Source organism: Sitodiplosis mosellana, unplaced genomic scaffold (assembly GCF_009176505.1).
Source record: "Sitodiplosis mosellana isolate CC-2019 unplaced genomic scaffold, AAFC_SMos_1.0 Smas_scaffold_3, whole genome shotgun sequence".
Lineage (NCBI taxonomy): Eukaryota > Metazoa > Arthropoda > Insecta > Diptera > Cecidomyiidae > Sitodiplosis > Sitodiplosis mosellana.
Genome location: NW_022595246.1, coordinates 5233924 through 5250576, shown reverse-complemented (window position 1 = coordinate 5250576; position 16653 = coordinate 5233924). Strand labels below are relative to the sequence as shown.

Sequence of the window (16653 nt, the reverse complement as noted above, 5' to 3'; positions counted from 1 at the left end):
TCTATTCGTTTGCATGAAACCGGAGCTCGGCACACACATACATACACATACACATACACACGTTTTCATGACTCTGGTGACATGCAAGTGTCGTGTGTTTTGTTCGCATTTTCTTTTCCACCGCAAATATCACACACGTGTGATGGTGATGATGACGATGGCAAAACAACCGATGCAAAGGCGATTGCATACTGTTTGCTTTGCCGCATGTGAACATCAATGCGAACATTCTGCATACACTTGCATCCATCTGACTCCATGATTTATGCTACTGAATACAGATAAAATGTGCGCATATTTTGAATTGAATTCATTTAGAAAATGAACATGGCATCGGTCAAGTAAACAAACGCTTGAATGATACTCTTCAAATAGATCAAAAAACACACCCGAGGCTTCTAGTGATAACGAATTGAGCAAATGATGACTGCTATTTTACTCACGATATAGCGAGCATAGTCGATAGCGACGAAAGCCAATAACCCTCTGTTAACGAAGGGAAGAATTTTCATTCACTCGCTATTTTACCGTCTCCATCGACATGCTTTCCACGTAATTCTTTAAGTTTGCTTTAGATGAGGGTGGAAATCGGAAAATTATGCCCCATTTCAAAATAACAACGCCATCTCTTGTCTGGGGAATGAAGCTGGAAAATGTATTTTCCGCCGAGCTTTCGAACATTCAAATTAAATCAAGAAGAAGAAGAAGCACCTGTTTCGATACCGAGAAAACAAGCTTCGACAGAGAGACAATAGATAGAAATAACTTACACTCTGAGTCAAACTCGATTTTACTGTAAAATTTAAACTTTCAAAGGCTTTTACCGAGGTTTTCCACCAAAACTGTAATCTTAAGTGTTTGTTCAAATGAAAAATCCGTTGGTTTTTGACTTTATTTCATGTAGTTTTTTTTTATTTAAAACAATGACATTTAGTTCGAATACATGGACTCCCATCATCATTATCAATTATAATGAGTTAAAATGTGTGTGTTTTTTTGTGTGAAAATTTTTCGGTTTCCATATCCTTTATTAGACATGCATTTATAAAATTGTAATTTCATTTTTATTTCGGATAATTTTCAATAATAAATGTTATCTGGTGGTGGTGGTGGGTGGAGAATGTTACTAGTTTATGGAGAAAAATGCTAAATAACCTATTGTTGGTTATTGTGTTATGTTGGCCAAATAGAATTGTGGAAGCTGAATCAAACTGAAATTGTTGTAATTGTGCAGTCTATGTGAATAATTAAGTGAATTTGAATTGTGTTGTTCAGTTTGTCGTTGGGGAATTTGAGTGGAATGTAACGCTCAGAATATTCGATTCACTGTCTAAAATTAGTAAATGCCACGTAATTTCGAGAAATGTACTATTGACATCATTTCAACATGTTTTTCTCTCTCTCATTCAGTGCATTATTCTCTTAGAATATTTTGAACTAAACGACATTTTCTATAAATTTTCTTTCATTCGTTATTGAACAATTTTTTTTTCCTCTGTAGTATTTCGAGTATTTGAAGTAACTTTCGTTTATATTTCCATTAGTTACACTTATACAACTCCGAATAAGGTATTTCATCGATGAAGAAGCATTCTTCACAACAAATCCTCAAACGAAAAATCCAAAATTGATTCATTTCATGGTCAAAATGATGGTTCAACCAATTTGTTCATGTTTCGCTTGCACTTATCAAAGTAACTAAATCAATTTACTCCAAATTTGACACATGAAATGAAACGATTTCGTTTTACCAATGGAGATAGATGTTCATTTTTTAAATCTATTCATCTGAATGGTAATTTGTGTCAAAATTGACTTTGAAATTGCATGAAAAATCAAGTAACTTGGACTATTTGGTATGTTTGCTTGTTTTTTTTTTTTTAATTAAATATTTGTTTGTTTCATATGACAATAGCGATACGGTTGTGCATACGTTTTTATCTACTGGATTCTATTTGTCGATTTCTCTAATTTAGCGAATTATTGGCAAAAATCGTTCGAAAAAAAGTGATGTCTTCCGAATATTGCCACACTGGTTCAGTGGGCCATGCAAAAGCGGTAGATTCATGCTATTGTAGATTAAGTACAAAAAAAAATTCAAAGAAACTAAAATTTAACGTATATTCCCTACATTTTTCTTTCGATTATAAATTTGTTTTAATTCCAATGATTCGAATTAATTTTTTTCTTTGCTACACCTATAATAATTGGATTTTTGTATTCAAATCAAACGAAAATGGAAAACATGTTCTGCTTTTTTCTTGTGTTTGTTCGGAATTTCGGTAAGATACAAAAAAAAAAATACAATGGTTGCGACATTTTCCCTATATACTGTTGAAAAGCGTGAAAATCAATATGAATCTTATCTACAATAATCTTATGGCTAGAAATAATGTGTTTTAATCTGTTTCTCACGAGGTTTGACGAGCTTAAAAAGCACCACAGTACATATTCAATACGCATGTACACGATATAAATGTGTGAGTTTATCAATGGTTTCAGCGATGATTGTTTTTTTTTATATTCTGTTCGGTTTATTATGTGACAAATCAAAGAGTAATTTAGCGCATTTATCGCAATTTCACTTCGATTAAATGTCAACAATGATTCCGTAACACATTCTGGATGTTATCACTAATGAATGGTTTTTGATGCATGACAACAGCAACTCCGGTCTGCATCAGCTATCTGTATGGCTGCATAGCCTGAACATATTATATGGAATGGGTCGTAATCAGCTGAACAAATTTTACGGAATCGAACAATAATAACAGAGGTACTACGGTCCATGCATCGCGGCAAACAATAACATTGACAAGGATGTTAACATCGTAAAATCCACACATGCACGCTCGTTACTCGCTCACACTTTTATTATCGTCACATCGAATGAAATGCCTATGTCAGTGCCCATAAATATCCAGTCATTAAAATTATTTAATTACTTATTATTGTAATAAAGTTCAGGCTTAGCACATTCAGCGTCGAACACAACGCACACAACCCAGACACTTGTGATGGTGGTGGCGTTGGTGGCTGCGGTGCATACACACGATTACATTCCTGATAACTACACACATTCAGTATGCTTTTCAGCTCCTGAATATATAAATATATTTGCTATGATTTGTATGAATGAATATAAATGGTAATATTTGCGGTACATCGACGACGGTTTTTCATGATCGGGTTCTGTGTTTTTTTTTTAGTTTTGGTTTTTCTAAATTACATATTTACTCTAATCAATTTGCATTGATACAAAGTGTGCACTTCCTCAACCTCCTCTCTAGTTCTCTATATCTTGCTGGTTCTAACGCTAAAATTATAACGAAACTCATTAAATACGCGCGTGCATGTAATTATAGCTGATACAATGGATCGGTCAGACGGCTTAACGGTGGATCATTTGTCTCCATTTTGGTGGTTGCATCCATTCGAAATCGTTCGCTCTATTGACAACCAAGCAAACACATTTATACACATCAATTTATTATTAATCTCTTTGTGTATTCTGCATGCCGCCGCCGCCAGCGTTTTTGTTTCATTTTTCCGGTGCTGATTGGCGGGCCGTATCACCAATCGACCAGATAGATAGTTTTCGAGCGCATTTATTAGTTTCGTCTGGTTTATATGATCTATGGACAAAAACAAAGCGCGCCTTTTAGCGCTTGTGCAGCAACTAATCAGCTAGGGCTATTAATAATATTAGCTTGTTTTTCTGTTAGTTTGGCGTGGGTCATTAGTTCAATGACTCCCAAAATATCCATGCGAATGGATTCATTTGAATTGATTTTGTGATTTATTTTTTTCATTCTTTTCTATTTGTGCGCACAAATATGAGCTAAGTGTGAAGGGTGTGGGGGATCGAGGGGACAGTTGTTTACTGTTGGCGGTATATTAAATTATTTATTGTTATCATTATTAAACATCTATAGTGTGATTTTTGGTTGGACCGTTGAGCCATTTTCATTTATAGTCTGTTAATTTAACTCTTACCTTAAGCTTAAAAAACTGAAAGACAAGAGTGTAAGAGTCACTTTTAACAACTCAACTCTAGCTTTCTTTAATGTTATATCGGCTCGGATCGTCGAGCATATTCTGTTTTTTTTCTGTTCAGTTTATAAACAACTCCTTCTCCTTTTGCCTTATTCGTAGTTCATTCACTTATTCATCTAATCTAAATTGTTTATAGTATTCAATATTATATTTAGGTTTTTGTTAGTCTGGTTTTTAGTTTAAACACAACATTGACATATATTATTTGTTTTGTATGGTAATAGAAATAACCGCGTATATTTTTGTGTGAACCATTTGCGAATAATTGTATCCATGCTCGTGCCAAAACTCATGTAATGGTTTCATGAATTTGTTAACGACCATCCAAAAACCATTATGCGTTCGAATTCGAATTTGTGACGAACAACGGCATTCAAATTGTGAATTGATGTTCAAAAGTTATGGCAAATTCATGTAAACCTCTTGCATTGACGAGCAAATCGATTTGTTTCTCATTTTCACATTAAAAATCCTACAGCTAATTGTGTGTGTGTGTATTAAAACGTTCATATAAAGAGATCACAATAATATAATAATTTGTAATCATTTCTGTTTTTTTTGTCTATAATTCTTCAATAAAAACTAGTTTTTTTTGCTTGCGGTTTTACCACAAATTCATTAAAATCTGTTACTTTCTGTGTGTTTGTTTCACTTATTTCTGCGTCATTTCGACACGAAACAAACAAAGACAGCAAAAAAAAATCTCATAACAAATAATATTTCATAGTTTTTACGATTTTCTTTCTCTTTTTCGTTTTCTTATTTTGGCAACATTTTTGGCCACAATCGTTTCAAACGGCAAAAAAAAAACATGAACTTTATCCCCGAGTCTGATACAAAATCATATCTGAATGTGAAACGCTTAAAAAGTGCTGGAGCAGCAGCATTTTCGCATCGTTCGCAGATGAGTAGTTGAGTCATAAACAGAGAGTAAATGACACTCATTAAAGAGCTTTGTTTGTGTTTGTCTGTGTGTATGCGCGAGTAAGCGCTCACACACTAATTCGATTGGTACGTGCGATTTCACATTAACTTTCGACATTAATCGGTCCAACGGTGGCGACAGCAGCGGCTGGAAGAATTTCTGGCGGTGGTGGTGGCAATGAATCCATATTTCCATTATCTAACTGGGTGATTTCATTGAATTGTTTGATTTCATCGCATGTCGGTGGCGCTGGAAAGTTCATCAAACTATCGAAATCGTTTGAGTTATCGGTTAAATGTTGCTCGTTACCATTGAATCCATTTTCGAGATCACCGTTCAGTTTGCCATTGCCGTTGGTAGTTATAATCGATTCAGTAGTTTTACTGAAGCCATTTTTGTGATGGTGTTCGTGCTCGTGCAGAGACGGTAGCTGTTGTTGCTGTTGCTGTGGTTCATTGCCGTTTTCAATTTCAATTTCGGCAGCAATGGTGGTGGCTGTTTTAAGAGCTTTTGATAAGATGATGCCATTGTTGGTGGTGGGAATTTGATTTTCGTTTACAATGTCAATCAATAGCGGTTCGGTAGCGTCTCGTACTGTGTTATCCAATGTATTTTCCAGTGATCCATTTTCGTTAATTTGGTTTTCGTGCTCTGTGTCACTAATTACTGTAATTGGTTCAGGTGTCGGTGCGTTTGGTTCGTTTGTTTCATTTGCTTCGATGAGCACGGTGTTGTGATGCGGTGACGTTGATTGGTAGCTTTTCGTATCGACCGTGTAAGTTTCTTGTGTGCCATAGCAGTATGCGCGGTTTGAGCCATCTGATGATGAAATGCTCAAATCTGACTGCGACAAACCGGTATTTATACTGCCGGCATGAGCTACGATTTCATTGTGTCCGTTATGTTTTGGTGATGACATTGAAACGGCACCATCTTCGTCGATCATCAAGACATCATCCTCCAAGCACATTCCATTCGGCGGGGGATGAACCAATACTTTTTCATTACTTCGTGTGCACGATGACACATCATTCGACGATGCATAGTCCACACTCTTTGGTTGCTCCTCCGGTACTTCCACAATGGTCGCTTGAGTTTGTCTCGGCGATATGGTCATCTGTTCAACCGTCATCGATGCGGCGGCAGTGGCTACTGCTGATGCTCCAGCTTTGGACGCTGCAGCTACATTCGCCATCATGATTGGCGTTGTGTTGCTATCAGCGCCGCGAGCCACTTCAACAACAAACACCCCATCCTTTTCTGATGGCGAATAATGCACCTTCGTTTCGCGAACATCTCGTGCAATATCCTGGGCAGCAACCGACGAATATGTAGGGAGAGAAAGACAGAAACATGATTTTCAATTAAGCGTTCAACGATAAAATTACATTACATTTTGTTTTCGAAATGGTTGGGCATTAATTCTATTGCTGTACTAAAATGGATTAAAGCGCATTTTTTATTCAGTCAACGTCAAATGGATTTGTTGCCATTTCAGTTTACAGTTTTTTGATATTACCGTTCACAAATGCCAGCGCACACACACAAGCACACACACATGGGACGTGGGGTGATTTTGAGAAACATTGTTGTATGAATTCTGTTGCATTGTTCACTGTTCAACACATACACACACACAGCAAATCGATAGACATTTTTGCAATTGGGTGCTGTGAACTGGAGAGAATTGTGGATGAGCAGCGAAACAAAGTTTGTGAACAAAAATTGCCTGCAGTTTTTGTTTTGTGTGTTTTTTTTCCTGAGCGACACAGGCAAGAACAACATGAAAAATAGACAAAATCAATTTTCGCCCAAAATGCGCATCAAGTTGAACGAATTCAATTTTTTTTCTTCTTCATTTTGTTTGCTGAATTTCTGAAGGATCCATTTAAAGTAGATCTGATTTATGTTGTCACATTTTTATTCTTCAATCGCCTTGAGTATTTTATCAGAACGTTTGCCATTGAATGTGTATAGAAATGGAATTGTTTGATTGGCCAAAATACCAATTGAACGTATACAAAAGGTGAGGTGAGGTGTCGTGGCTGCTTGTAGATGAAGAGAAAACCAGCAGACCCGATAAAAATTCACCAGAACAAGAGTGGGGAAAAAAACTTTTGATGTTTTATTTTCTCATCTTTGATTTTGGGACTTGTAAGCCGAAAGACATACTTTTTGAGGCGAATGTGGCATTGTTTTTCTCCAACACCCAAATCGAACTTTCCATTTGGTGCAAACAATTTCAAAAAAGTGACAACTTTTCTCCAACAAAAGAGGAGCAGAAGAAGAAAAAAAATCGACGCAAATTCCCACAAGGCTCAAAATCTATCATTTATTTCCATCGGTCGGTGTTATAATATATCAAATGGCACCGAACGAAGGCAAACGATGTGCACTCCATGCTCCGAAAACCAATAAGTTTTTAATAAATGGCAATTTTTTTTTCGCTGCCATCGATTCAACTCCTGAATGACTCACGCACAATTTATAAGCGGACAGAGAAAATAAACTTTTGGTCCTTGTTATTTTGCAGCGCTTTTTTTCTGCCGAATTTTTTCGAATTGAATTTTGCTGCGCCAGAAATTCGCACACACACACACACACAGAGTGAATGAGCCGAAAAACTTTCGTCCATAAAAAAATCAAAAGATTTGAATTTACATTTTTGCCAGCAATCATTGGTTCAAGTTGTTTATGCGTTCAATTTTTACTCGCCTGTTTGGCGCTGGATTGGTAAACGAATGAGCAAAAAAATCGTGTGAAAAATCGTTATTGAGTTCGGTATTATGTTTTTTTTTTCTCGTCCAGCGCAAATTTTCTTTTGCCATTGTGAATGTGTCGATTACTGCAAAATTCCGAGCACAAATCAGTGTGTAAAAGTTTTACCGTTTTGGTGCGAGGGAAAATACCAAAACGAATGAGAAAAAAAAGTGCGAATCGGTGCAGAGACGATAAAAATAAATGGGTCTCGGGCTCTTGATGAATGTTCTAATTGTGTTGGAATACTTACGCTTCGCTCCTCCGTTTCCACAATTAAATGATTGTTTTTCATTGTCATCGTAATCAGCGATCCATTTGCGCCTGAATGGTGATTCATTTGTTGTCCGCCACCGCCGCCCGTGGCCATCTCATCACACTGCATCGACGTGATTTCGGCGTTTGATATTAAATTGTCATTGCTGTGATTGATACCGTTCGCTTCACAGTCGACTGATTTGAGCTAGTATCGAAAGAAACAGACAAAAAAAACGAACAGAAATAAGAGGCAACACAACGAAATGTCAGTGAAAGCAGAACAGAAAAATCACATGAAACGAAAATGGATGGGCCAAAAGGCATTTGGTATTGTTGCTACGCGTTTTTCTTTCTTTTATTTCCAGTTCCATTGAAATAAATAACAAGGAAATTCCAAAGGGCATTGATGTGTAGGTTGCAGAAATTCAGACTTCAACAGGAATCACAGTGGAAAGGACGATGAATGAATTCAATGGAACCTTCTTATCGGCTTTTGGATTGTTATTCTGTTTTTTTTCTCTATTTTGATTGCTCAACGTCCTATTTTCCTTTTTTTCCATTTGCTGCATCGTGAATAGCAGTTTAAAATTAGTTTCTGTTATTCAGTGTGCGCTTTTATCGGTCGCTCGAGTAAAGTCCTCCCTTCATGCTGGCATTTCAAACGGGTAATGCGGCGATAAAAACGGAATAATCATTTCAAAAGTAAAACGTAATTGATGGTAGTTATTTAAGCAGAAAAACTGTGCAATAAAATTGGTGCCAAAGTAAGCCCTAATTGCGACATAATGAAGAGTGCGCCGCTCACGCTTAAATATCACACTCAAGTTATCGTAACACATCCACATAAACACAACTTTTTTACAAGTTTAGTTTTAATTTTTGGTCGTCTTATTTGGTGTGTTTTTTTGTGTGTGTCGTTGTTCTGTCGGTTGTTTGTCGCTTCTTGTAATTACCAACGTCGGCTATTAAATAACATTTTAATATAAATTAAGTGATGCTACAGTGAAATAGTTGCAGCGAGCGGGCGAGAGTATCACAACAGAGTGACAAATAAATGAAGAAATTCATGAAAATTTACTTGGCACACACTAAGGCGAACAAAACTTTGGCTTTTCACGTAGAAACATTTTGTTTTAAGCATTGCATGGCTGTATCAAGTATTTGTTGTCATTGTCACATACATTTTTGTTGTTGTTGTTTGGTTCGTTGGTCGTCGTTACTCTCGCTCTCTTGGTAGTTCATCGTAGAGTAGATAAAATGGATCTGGATTCTGAAGTTTCGGCGTGTATTCAAAATAACTCTTTGTCTCTTCATACTCATCCACATCTCTTGTGCGCTGTGCATAATTTTTGCCGTTCAGTTGTGGTTTTCTTTTCATTTTCGTGCATGTTTCATAATTGCAATAGTTTGTCATAACAACGTTTTCAATGGGCGGGCGCGAACGAACCGAGTGACTGGATGCTCTAGCTGCCCGAGAATGTGTATTCTGCCGTTTGCTGCTATGAATTGTAATAATGAATTTAGTTTTATTTCATGCACCACGATTTTGGGTGTATGTATATTTGTGCGGATGATGCAGAAAAAGGCTGGAGTAAAGCATCCCAAAAAGCGAAAAAAAAGTGAAACGACAGCGACTTGTGCAACGAACATAAAATATATGTAGCGGAAATTATGTTTAACCGGCAACCGGGAGAGTATAAGCAAGTCGAGAAAAAAAGAAGCAATACATACTGCAAAAGACAATGAGATATATATAGGGCTGGCAGTTAGATGAATTCAAAATGGAAAAACCACGACCACGGCACTACATTTTCAGTCAAATATCGGAGTGAGGGAGCGGGCGCGCGCGACTGTAATTCGAGCATAATAATAGAGTGTTGTTCCTGCTTATAATTCATTTGGCTTGTGAACCGCTTTTTCTTACATGTGCTGTTTTCGTTGGAGAGATCCATGTCACGCTTCTCTTGCGCCAAAAGTTTTCTTATCGCCAAATGTGCTGCGGCTGCTACTGCTGCCGCTGTTTCTACTTCTGGCTCACACAAAAATCGATAAACCAAGTACAGAATAAATCTTCCACCGAGCACAAGTAAAACGAAATACCATTTCGCAATGAATATTCCATTGAATTAGAATCAAGAGCCGAAAAAAAAATCGTAAGTTGACAGGCGACGTCGAATGAAACAAGGGTACACAATAATTCCCAAACGTTCTTTTAATGTGTGTTATGTTCTATCAAAGTCAAAATGTTCCTTTTCTCTCTCTCTCTCTCTCTCTCTCTCTCTCTTTCTTTCAGTTTCTGCACCGTGATACCGAAAAGAAATGCAATGTATATCGACACAACGTAGATTAGCATCAATTTCTTTTTGCACACGGGTCTAATACGCAACGAATTACTTCATTCTTTTCATTCCGTTTCCATGGGAATTTTGGCCAGGTGTTTTTTCTCTCCTCTTCAAAACTTTTTCTTCGTCTTCCGTTTGTTTTTCTGCTCTTGCTGTTCTTTGCGCCGAAACACAACAAACTGAAAGTTAATCAAACACATTAGCAAGCAACTCGTTGCGCGCGTTCGTTTTTTATTTCTTCAATTTGAATAATTGGAATATAATTTACCGCGATTAATATGGAGAGCCGTATACACACCACAACGATGAATTTGAGGGGAAAAAAAGAGACGATGATGAAGCTAGGAATAATGATGTGCATAAATGTTGTAGATACGAACAATGCTCGGTGGTTGCTTGCAATTTGTACGGCATGTTTTTTTTTTCGTTGGTTGGTCGGGTGAAAAATGTTGTGTTTCGCGCTGCGATAAACATGGTCCTTGCGATTACACAGCCAAATTATTTTGGATTGCATTGTAATTTTTCGGGGAAAACACAAACACCAGCACCCATGCACACCAACAACAGCAACAACAACAACCACCGGATGGCTTGATATGTGTTTACCAAGTGGAGCGAACATTTGCGCTCGGAAATACGCGAAAACATACGTTTGCTCATGCCACTGTGCGTTGTTAGCAGTAATAGGGTTTACAAATTATATCACAATCGATTCGCGTTGAGCATGTGTAATTTCCATGTAAATTTATCAAATGTTATCGAGCTCAAGATTATTATTTATTAATGGCAAACTTTCGTATCATGATGGATATTTTTCGAGCCATTCAAAATCTCAGAGCGTCTCTTTCGCTTCATATGGTAATGAAATGCGTTGTCTATAAACAAGACTGGATGTTTTATGAAAAATTCTGCCTAAGCACTTCATCTCATTTCGAAAAATACTGTTGAGATTGTAAATGCAAACAAATGATGGAATTAAATTTTACATGTCTCTTTAGAATGTTTCAATCTATGAGCGATCACTGGCACACAATGAAATGGAAAACATATGTTGCGAATGGTAGACGTTGCTCTGGCATGAGATGGATTTTAATCTGTTGTTTAGAAGTACTTGGCAATGTTTTTCGACAAAATTCTGAAACAACAAGCTTTGTTTGCTTTAAATCTGCTTGAAGTTTTCCAAATTGATTGACAGAACGGATTCACAATACCTTCCACTTGCAATCAGTATTTATATTCCCTGGTGCTCTTGCACATGGAAAGCATTCGAAAAACTCTTATCTATCGATCAATTCTCTCTCTCTCTCTCTCTCTCTCTCTCTCTCTCTCTCTCTCTCTCTTTGTTCCTTTCTAACACACACTTTTCCTCCTGCTCCTCTTGTTGTTTTGCTCTCTCAACATTTTTGAGCCGCATCAATTTGTGTTCATAATAGCAAAATATTTGTAAATCTCAAAAGCGTGCACCAACTTTTCCATTTTATGAAGTTTTATTACGTTTATTGTGTATTACAGCAAGAGTATTTTTATGATCACGTACTTTATGAAAGTCTTATACAAATTGTAGTTTTTTTTTTTGAAACTCTGAAAAAAAGAACATTTGGAAATGGTTCGGAGGTTGGGTCATGCTACAAAGTGTGCAATTAAACGTGAAACTCTTGAAACATAGGAAAAATACTCTTCAATATATAGAATCATTATCAAAGAAGAGAATTGCCGAAAATGCACATTGCAAATGTGATTCGCATTGGCAAAGATGTTGTGGTCGCCTATTTGCCTTTGATATGGACATTGTTATGTTGCGCTCGTTCACTCATTCATTCCGTCGCTCGCAATGAAACCGAAGAAACAATAATAAATAACAATAACAATGGAATACATAGAGTGAATTTACGGTGAAAACCCTCCCAAAAGAATATTTATGTGATGAACGAATAGTCGAAAATCCTCATACAAATGCGGCACTGTGTACAGTGCAAACTATAACAATGACGAGTAGTGTGAGAGAAAAAAAAACACACACATACACCAAATATATTTTTGGTATACAAAAGCACACACAGCGACCGCATTTCTATTGTGTGCCATCTAAAACTGTAAACGAGAAGAGAGAAAAAATAACGCACACATACACTCCTGAATTCGTAACAAAAAAAAAATAACTCGTTTTTGTTAGTCCAAGAAAATGAATGCACGAAAGCGTTCATTTGGGCCAGAAAAAAAAAGTATCTGCGCGAATTGCATCGCAAATTTTTTAATGCACTAACTTCTTTTCAATTCGACATGGTTTTTTTTCTTTTCTCTGTTCGTTAGTTCGTTGGTTCGTTTGGTGATGACCGGTGCAGTGTGAGATTCATGTGTGTGCAGTGTGCACATTTAGTTAGTGCTTCGTTTGGAGCGATGCGATGTGAGTTTTGTGATTTTGCGTTTGTTCTAGTCAGTGATAGAGTTCGATGCACTTTCTCTCTATCTCTTGTGCCTTGTTCGCCGGGCCTAAAAACGTGCTGAATGCAAAACCACGAAAATAACTCAAAACCAACAACACTCACTTGCATACACACACACAAACACAGCCAATTGCAGTCATGGTCGTGTAGCCATTGGCGAAGTGCATTCGTGTTCGGCAAATAAACGTCTTTTTTTCTGTTCTGGGGAGAAATGCACACGAAACGCCATCTCCGGCTGCACTAAAAACCGAATCAATGCGATGCAATCCATTTTGCCATATAACAAAAGGAATGTGCAACGCGCTCTCTCTTTCTCTCTATGCGACGGAGTAGTTACAGTGAAATTACAATTGGTTCCTGCAAAACAAATGAAACATGTTCTTATTCGCATAGCCAAAAAGGCATCAAACCGGAGAAGAACGAGCACGAGCAACGGGAGAACGGACATTTTTATCTTTTGGTTCTCTTGCGTTTTCTTGAGTAAATATATTTTTTTTTTTCTTCTGTCCGAAAGTCTGAATGCAAGTTTACTGGTTTCGCTTGTTGCGCTATGTAATTTTGCCTTGAAACATGGGCGAACAAGTCAACAATTTTAAATGTTGTTTGTTTGAGCTTGTAAATTCGGTCTTTTCACATCGAGTGAGCGTACTTCAGCATTTCATTTGATGCTTCATTAGATTTCGGCGACTACAATACTACTACTATGGCCTTATGGCCATAGCAATACTTCGTATTTCATCTTTTCGTCTCACCCTCCGTGCATAGACACAAAGACACACATAGAGAACGAAAAAAAATGTACTCAAAGTAGAAGCGGCGGTCAACATTCTCTATTTTTTTTCCTTTTTTTTCTCGGCTACAAATTTTTCGGTTTGTTTTTATGTCCTTTCCGTTCGGGCGAAAGATTCTTCATGGTCATGGTTTCATTTTCGATGCGCCACAATTATTTTTCGAGCCGTGAAAATCATTGCCGACCGCTCTACCGCGTCTAGTATCGAACGAATAAAACACATTCCGATTTTTTTTGCTCTCCTGTGTCTGTCGGTAGGTTGAAGTATTTCATTTTGACTTCTTGGCACGTCCATTTCACCCAATATTTCTTCGAATTTTGACCCATTGCATTACGTGGCAAAAGCGTGCTTGTTTTTTCTGTTCGTTCGTTTGTTCCATTATCAAAATCATAGACGATGTGCTGGCGCTAGAGATGCTGGTTGGTGGTGGTGTGGTAATGGTGTGCATTTTTGTTGTTGCTGCACATGATTTTCATTGCTTTGTACAATTTCGGAAAATGTAACAAACATACAAACACAAAGAGAAAACTGGAAAACTCCATTGAGAGCGATGGATATTGTTCAATTTGGTGTAAAGCGAATGGTTGTTACGTAAATACGAAGTAATGTTTAATGATCGAACAAACTGAAAAACACACACTTGAACGGATTCTCGCAGAGATGAAAGGGATTCCGTTCGCAAAAGAAATCGAATGCGAATTGCTTCGAATTTCGACAATCCGGCTCTTACAGTTTGTCTCGGGTATGGCTGGTCGAATACTCAACAAACACACTCAGCAAACCATTCAAGGCGACGTTTGAAGTGTGTACAATAACATAGAATAAAAGTCATTGGGTATTATTGTGCAACAAAGTGCATTCTTTGTGTATTTGAAGCCATGCGAATGGGTATGGTGATATGGTGGTGATGGTGGGCAATGGGTAACTACGAATCATGTTATATTCTATTTCATTTCCTCATGTTTGCATTCCATTGGCAATGTCTGAATTGGCCAATTTTGATTGGAATATCGATATATGCGCATATGAGGAATTCCAATCGCAACATGCCCTTGCTTTGTTCATCCAATTAATCCGATTGATGGAAAATTCAAATTCCACATGTATTTAATCGAAAATGCTGATGCCAGAGACAGAGAAATAGATAGAATAAGAGAGAGAAAGCGATAGCTTGTCAAAATGCGATAGCGGCAATTCTGTTACTGTGTTGCCATAGTGATATCGCTTGAAAATTCTATGTCTATCTATCAAATGCAAGGCTTGCGTATCAAATTTCACACACATATACAATTTATTGCTCTTAATGTGCTTCGCATTGATTTGATCGCGCACTTCTCGGGGTTATTCGATTGAACATTTTTGTACGTGAAAATGCAAACATCAAGTGCAGCTGCCGAATGATGATTACTTAAGCGTTGTTCCTATCAAAACTCAACAAGTTCGATGTTTGTACAAACACACATAAAATTCGATCCAGTGCACGCAAAAATGATGAGTGCGCCCGCGAATATATATATTGAACCGAAAAAGGATTGGGTTTCAAGCGAAGCGCAATGAGCATTTGGCATGAATGTAGAGATGTGTCGTGTCTGTGTGTGCGCACTGTGCAGTCGTGCGAATTTGCCATACATTTAATCTGCATATTATTTCAATATCGAAAGGTCGACGCACGTATATTTACATACAAGCACCAAAAAACCATGTCTCTCTCGCCCAACCACACACACACAGACACACACACTTACACACGAATCGAAACAATATGTTTTCATTTGGTAACACAACTTTGTTTCGCAACAGCTTTCACACTTGGAAGTTTGACAACAAAAGACAATTGAAATGCAATCAATACGGTACGCGTTTCAAATGTTATGTGAAAGCTGCAATCAAACATTTGCATTTGCGATGGGCTAAAGTTATACTTTGTAATTAATGCGATTGTTATGCTCAAGTCGTTAGGTGCCTAATTATCATTGATTGATTATACGAGCCACAAACCGCCGTCATTGCTGCCGCAGAGAAGAACCATGAATAATTAAAAAAAATTGGATAAATTCTCCATGTACCACTTTAATTTGATCACGTTCGATTGCTCAAGTGGAGGAATCAATGCTTGGAATTTCTAGGAGCAAAAATGTCGGCAATAATTTCAAGTAAATTGCTTTCGACGAAGTGCTTCCTCTCACCAAGCGACTGTATCGATTGCTGATTTATCGCCTACGCAAAATACGAAGGGAGAGTTTCGAATGTCACATAAATTGGAACATTTGAATGCGCATTTGCAAATGTGAATTAGTAAAATTGTTTGCCTTCCGAGAAAGATGTTACATCAGAGAGGCAGTCGCATGGTTAATTTATCAAATTCTCCGGAAAAAAACAAAGACCTTTTTGGCATACCTGTATTTGTCTATGACATTTCTAAGGACATTGAATTGAAATATTGCGACGACGACAGAAAAAACGAAACAAATCGACAGTCTTCTACAAAACGCACTTCCAATACACGTTATTACATCTCGTCGAATTTCCGTTCGTGTCTGCGATTGTCGCCGTGATACGCAGACCAAACCGAGAAAAAAATGTTTATGATTTCTTTGTATCTGTCACATTCAATTATTTGTTATTGTCTCGATGATTTTGGTATATTCTGGATGTCTGTGCCAATGATAAAGTGACAACGGTTACCAACACACACAATATCCATGTTTCGACAATTGACAGAAGTTCGACTGTATGTTGAAAGCGCCACGCACTCACGAAATTTGACTAAAAATGATAAAACAATATTAAATTTGATTGCATGAATCGTGGAAGATAACAAAAAATACATTCGGCTGTTGAACGAATTGTTTGCGTCACTTTGTTGGGCGGCTATATTTTTCTGCACCAATAAATCTCAATCTTTTATGATTCGTTAAATAAAAATTCCATTTTGATTTGTTGTCATGCACTCGGTGGCCAATTCATGGGTGCACACTAAAGCGAGGGTATATAGCTATGTACTCGGCAGTGCTCGAGTTTCGACTCTCTCTCTCTCTCTCTCTCTCTCTCTCTCTCTCTCTCTCTCTCTCTCTCTCTCT

At 37.4% G+C, this 16653-nt stretch overlaps 1 protein-coding gene across 4 annotated transcripts in view; it reads right to left on the bottom strand.

Moving 5' to 3' along the window:
• Nucleotides 1-882: 882 nt before the first annotated feature.
• Nucleotides 883-16653, bottom strand: part of LOC129565569 (uncharacterized) — a 104060-nt gene continuing 88289 nt past the window's right edge. For all 4 annotated transcript variants that reach the window (XM_055440583.1, XM_055440579.1, XM_055440580.1 and 1 more), the window contains 2 exons: nucleotides 7992-8201; nucleotides 883-6290 (listed from right to left, as the gene is read on the bottom strand). In XM_055440583.1, coding sequence (XP_055296558.1) covers nucleotides 5085-6290; nucleotides 7992-8201 — 1416 coding nt within the window. In that variant the 3' untranslated portion in view covers nucleotides 883-5084. The remainder of the gene's footprint in view (nucleotides 6291-7991; nucleotides 8202-16653) is intronic.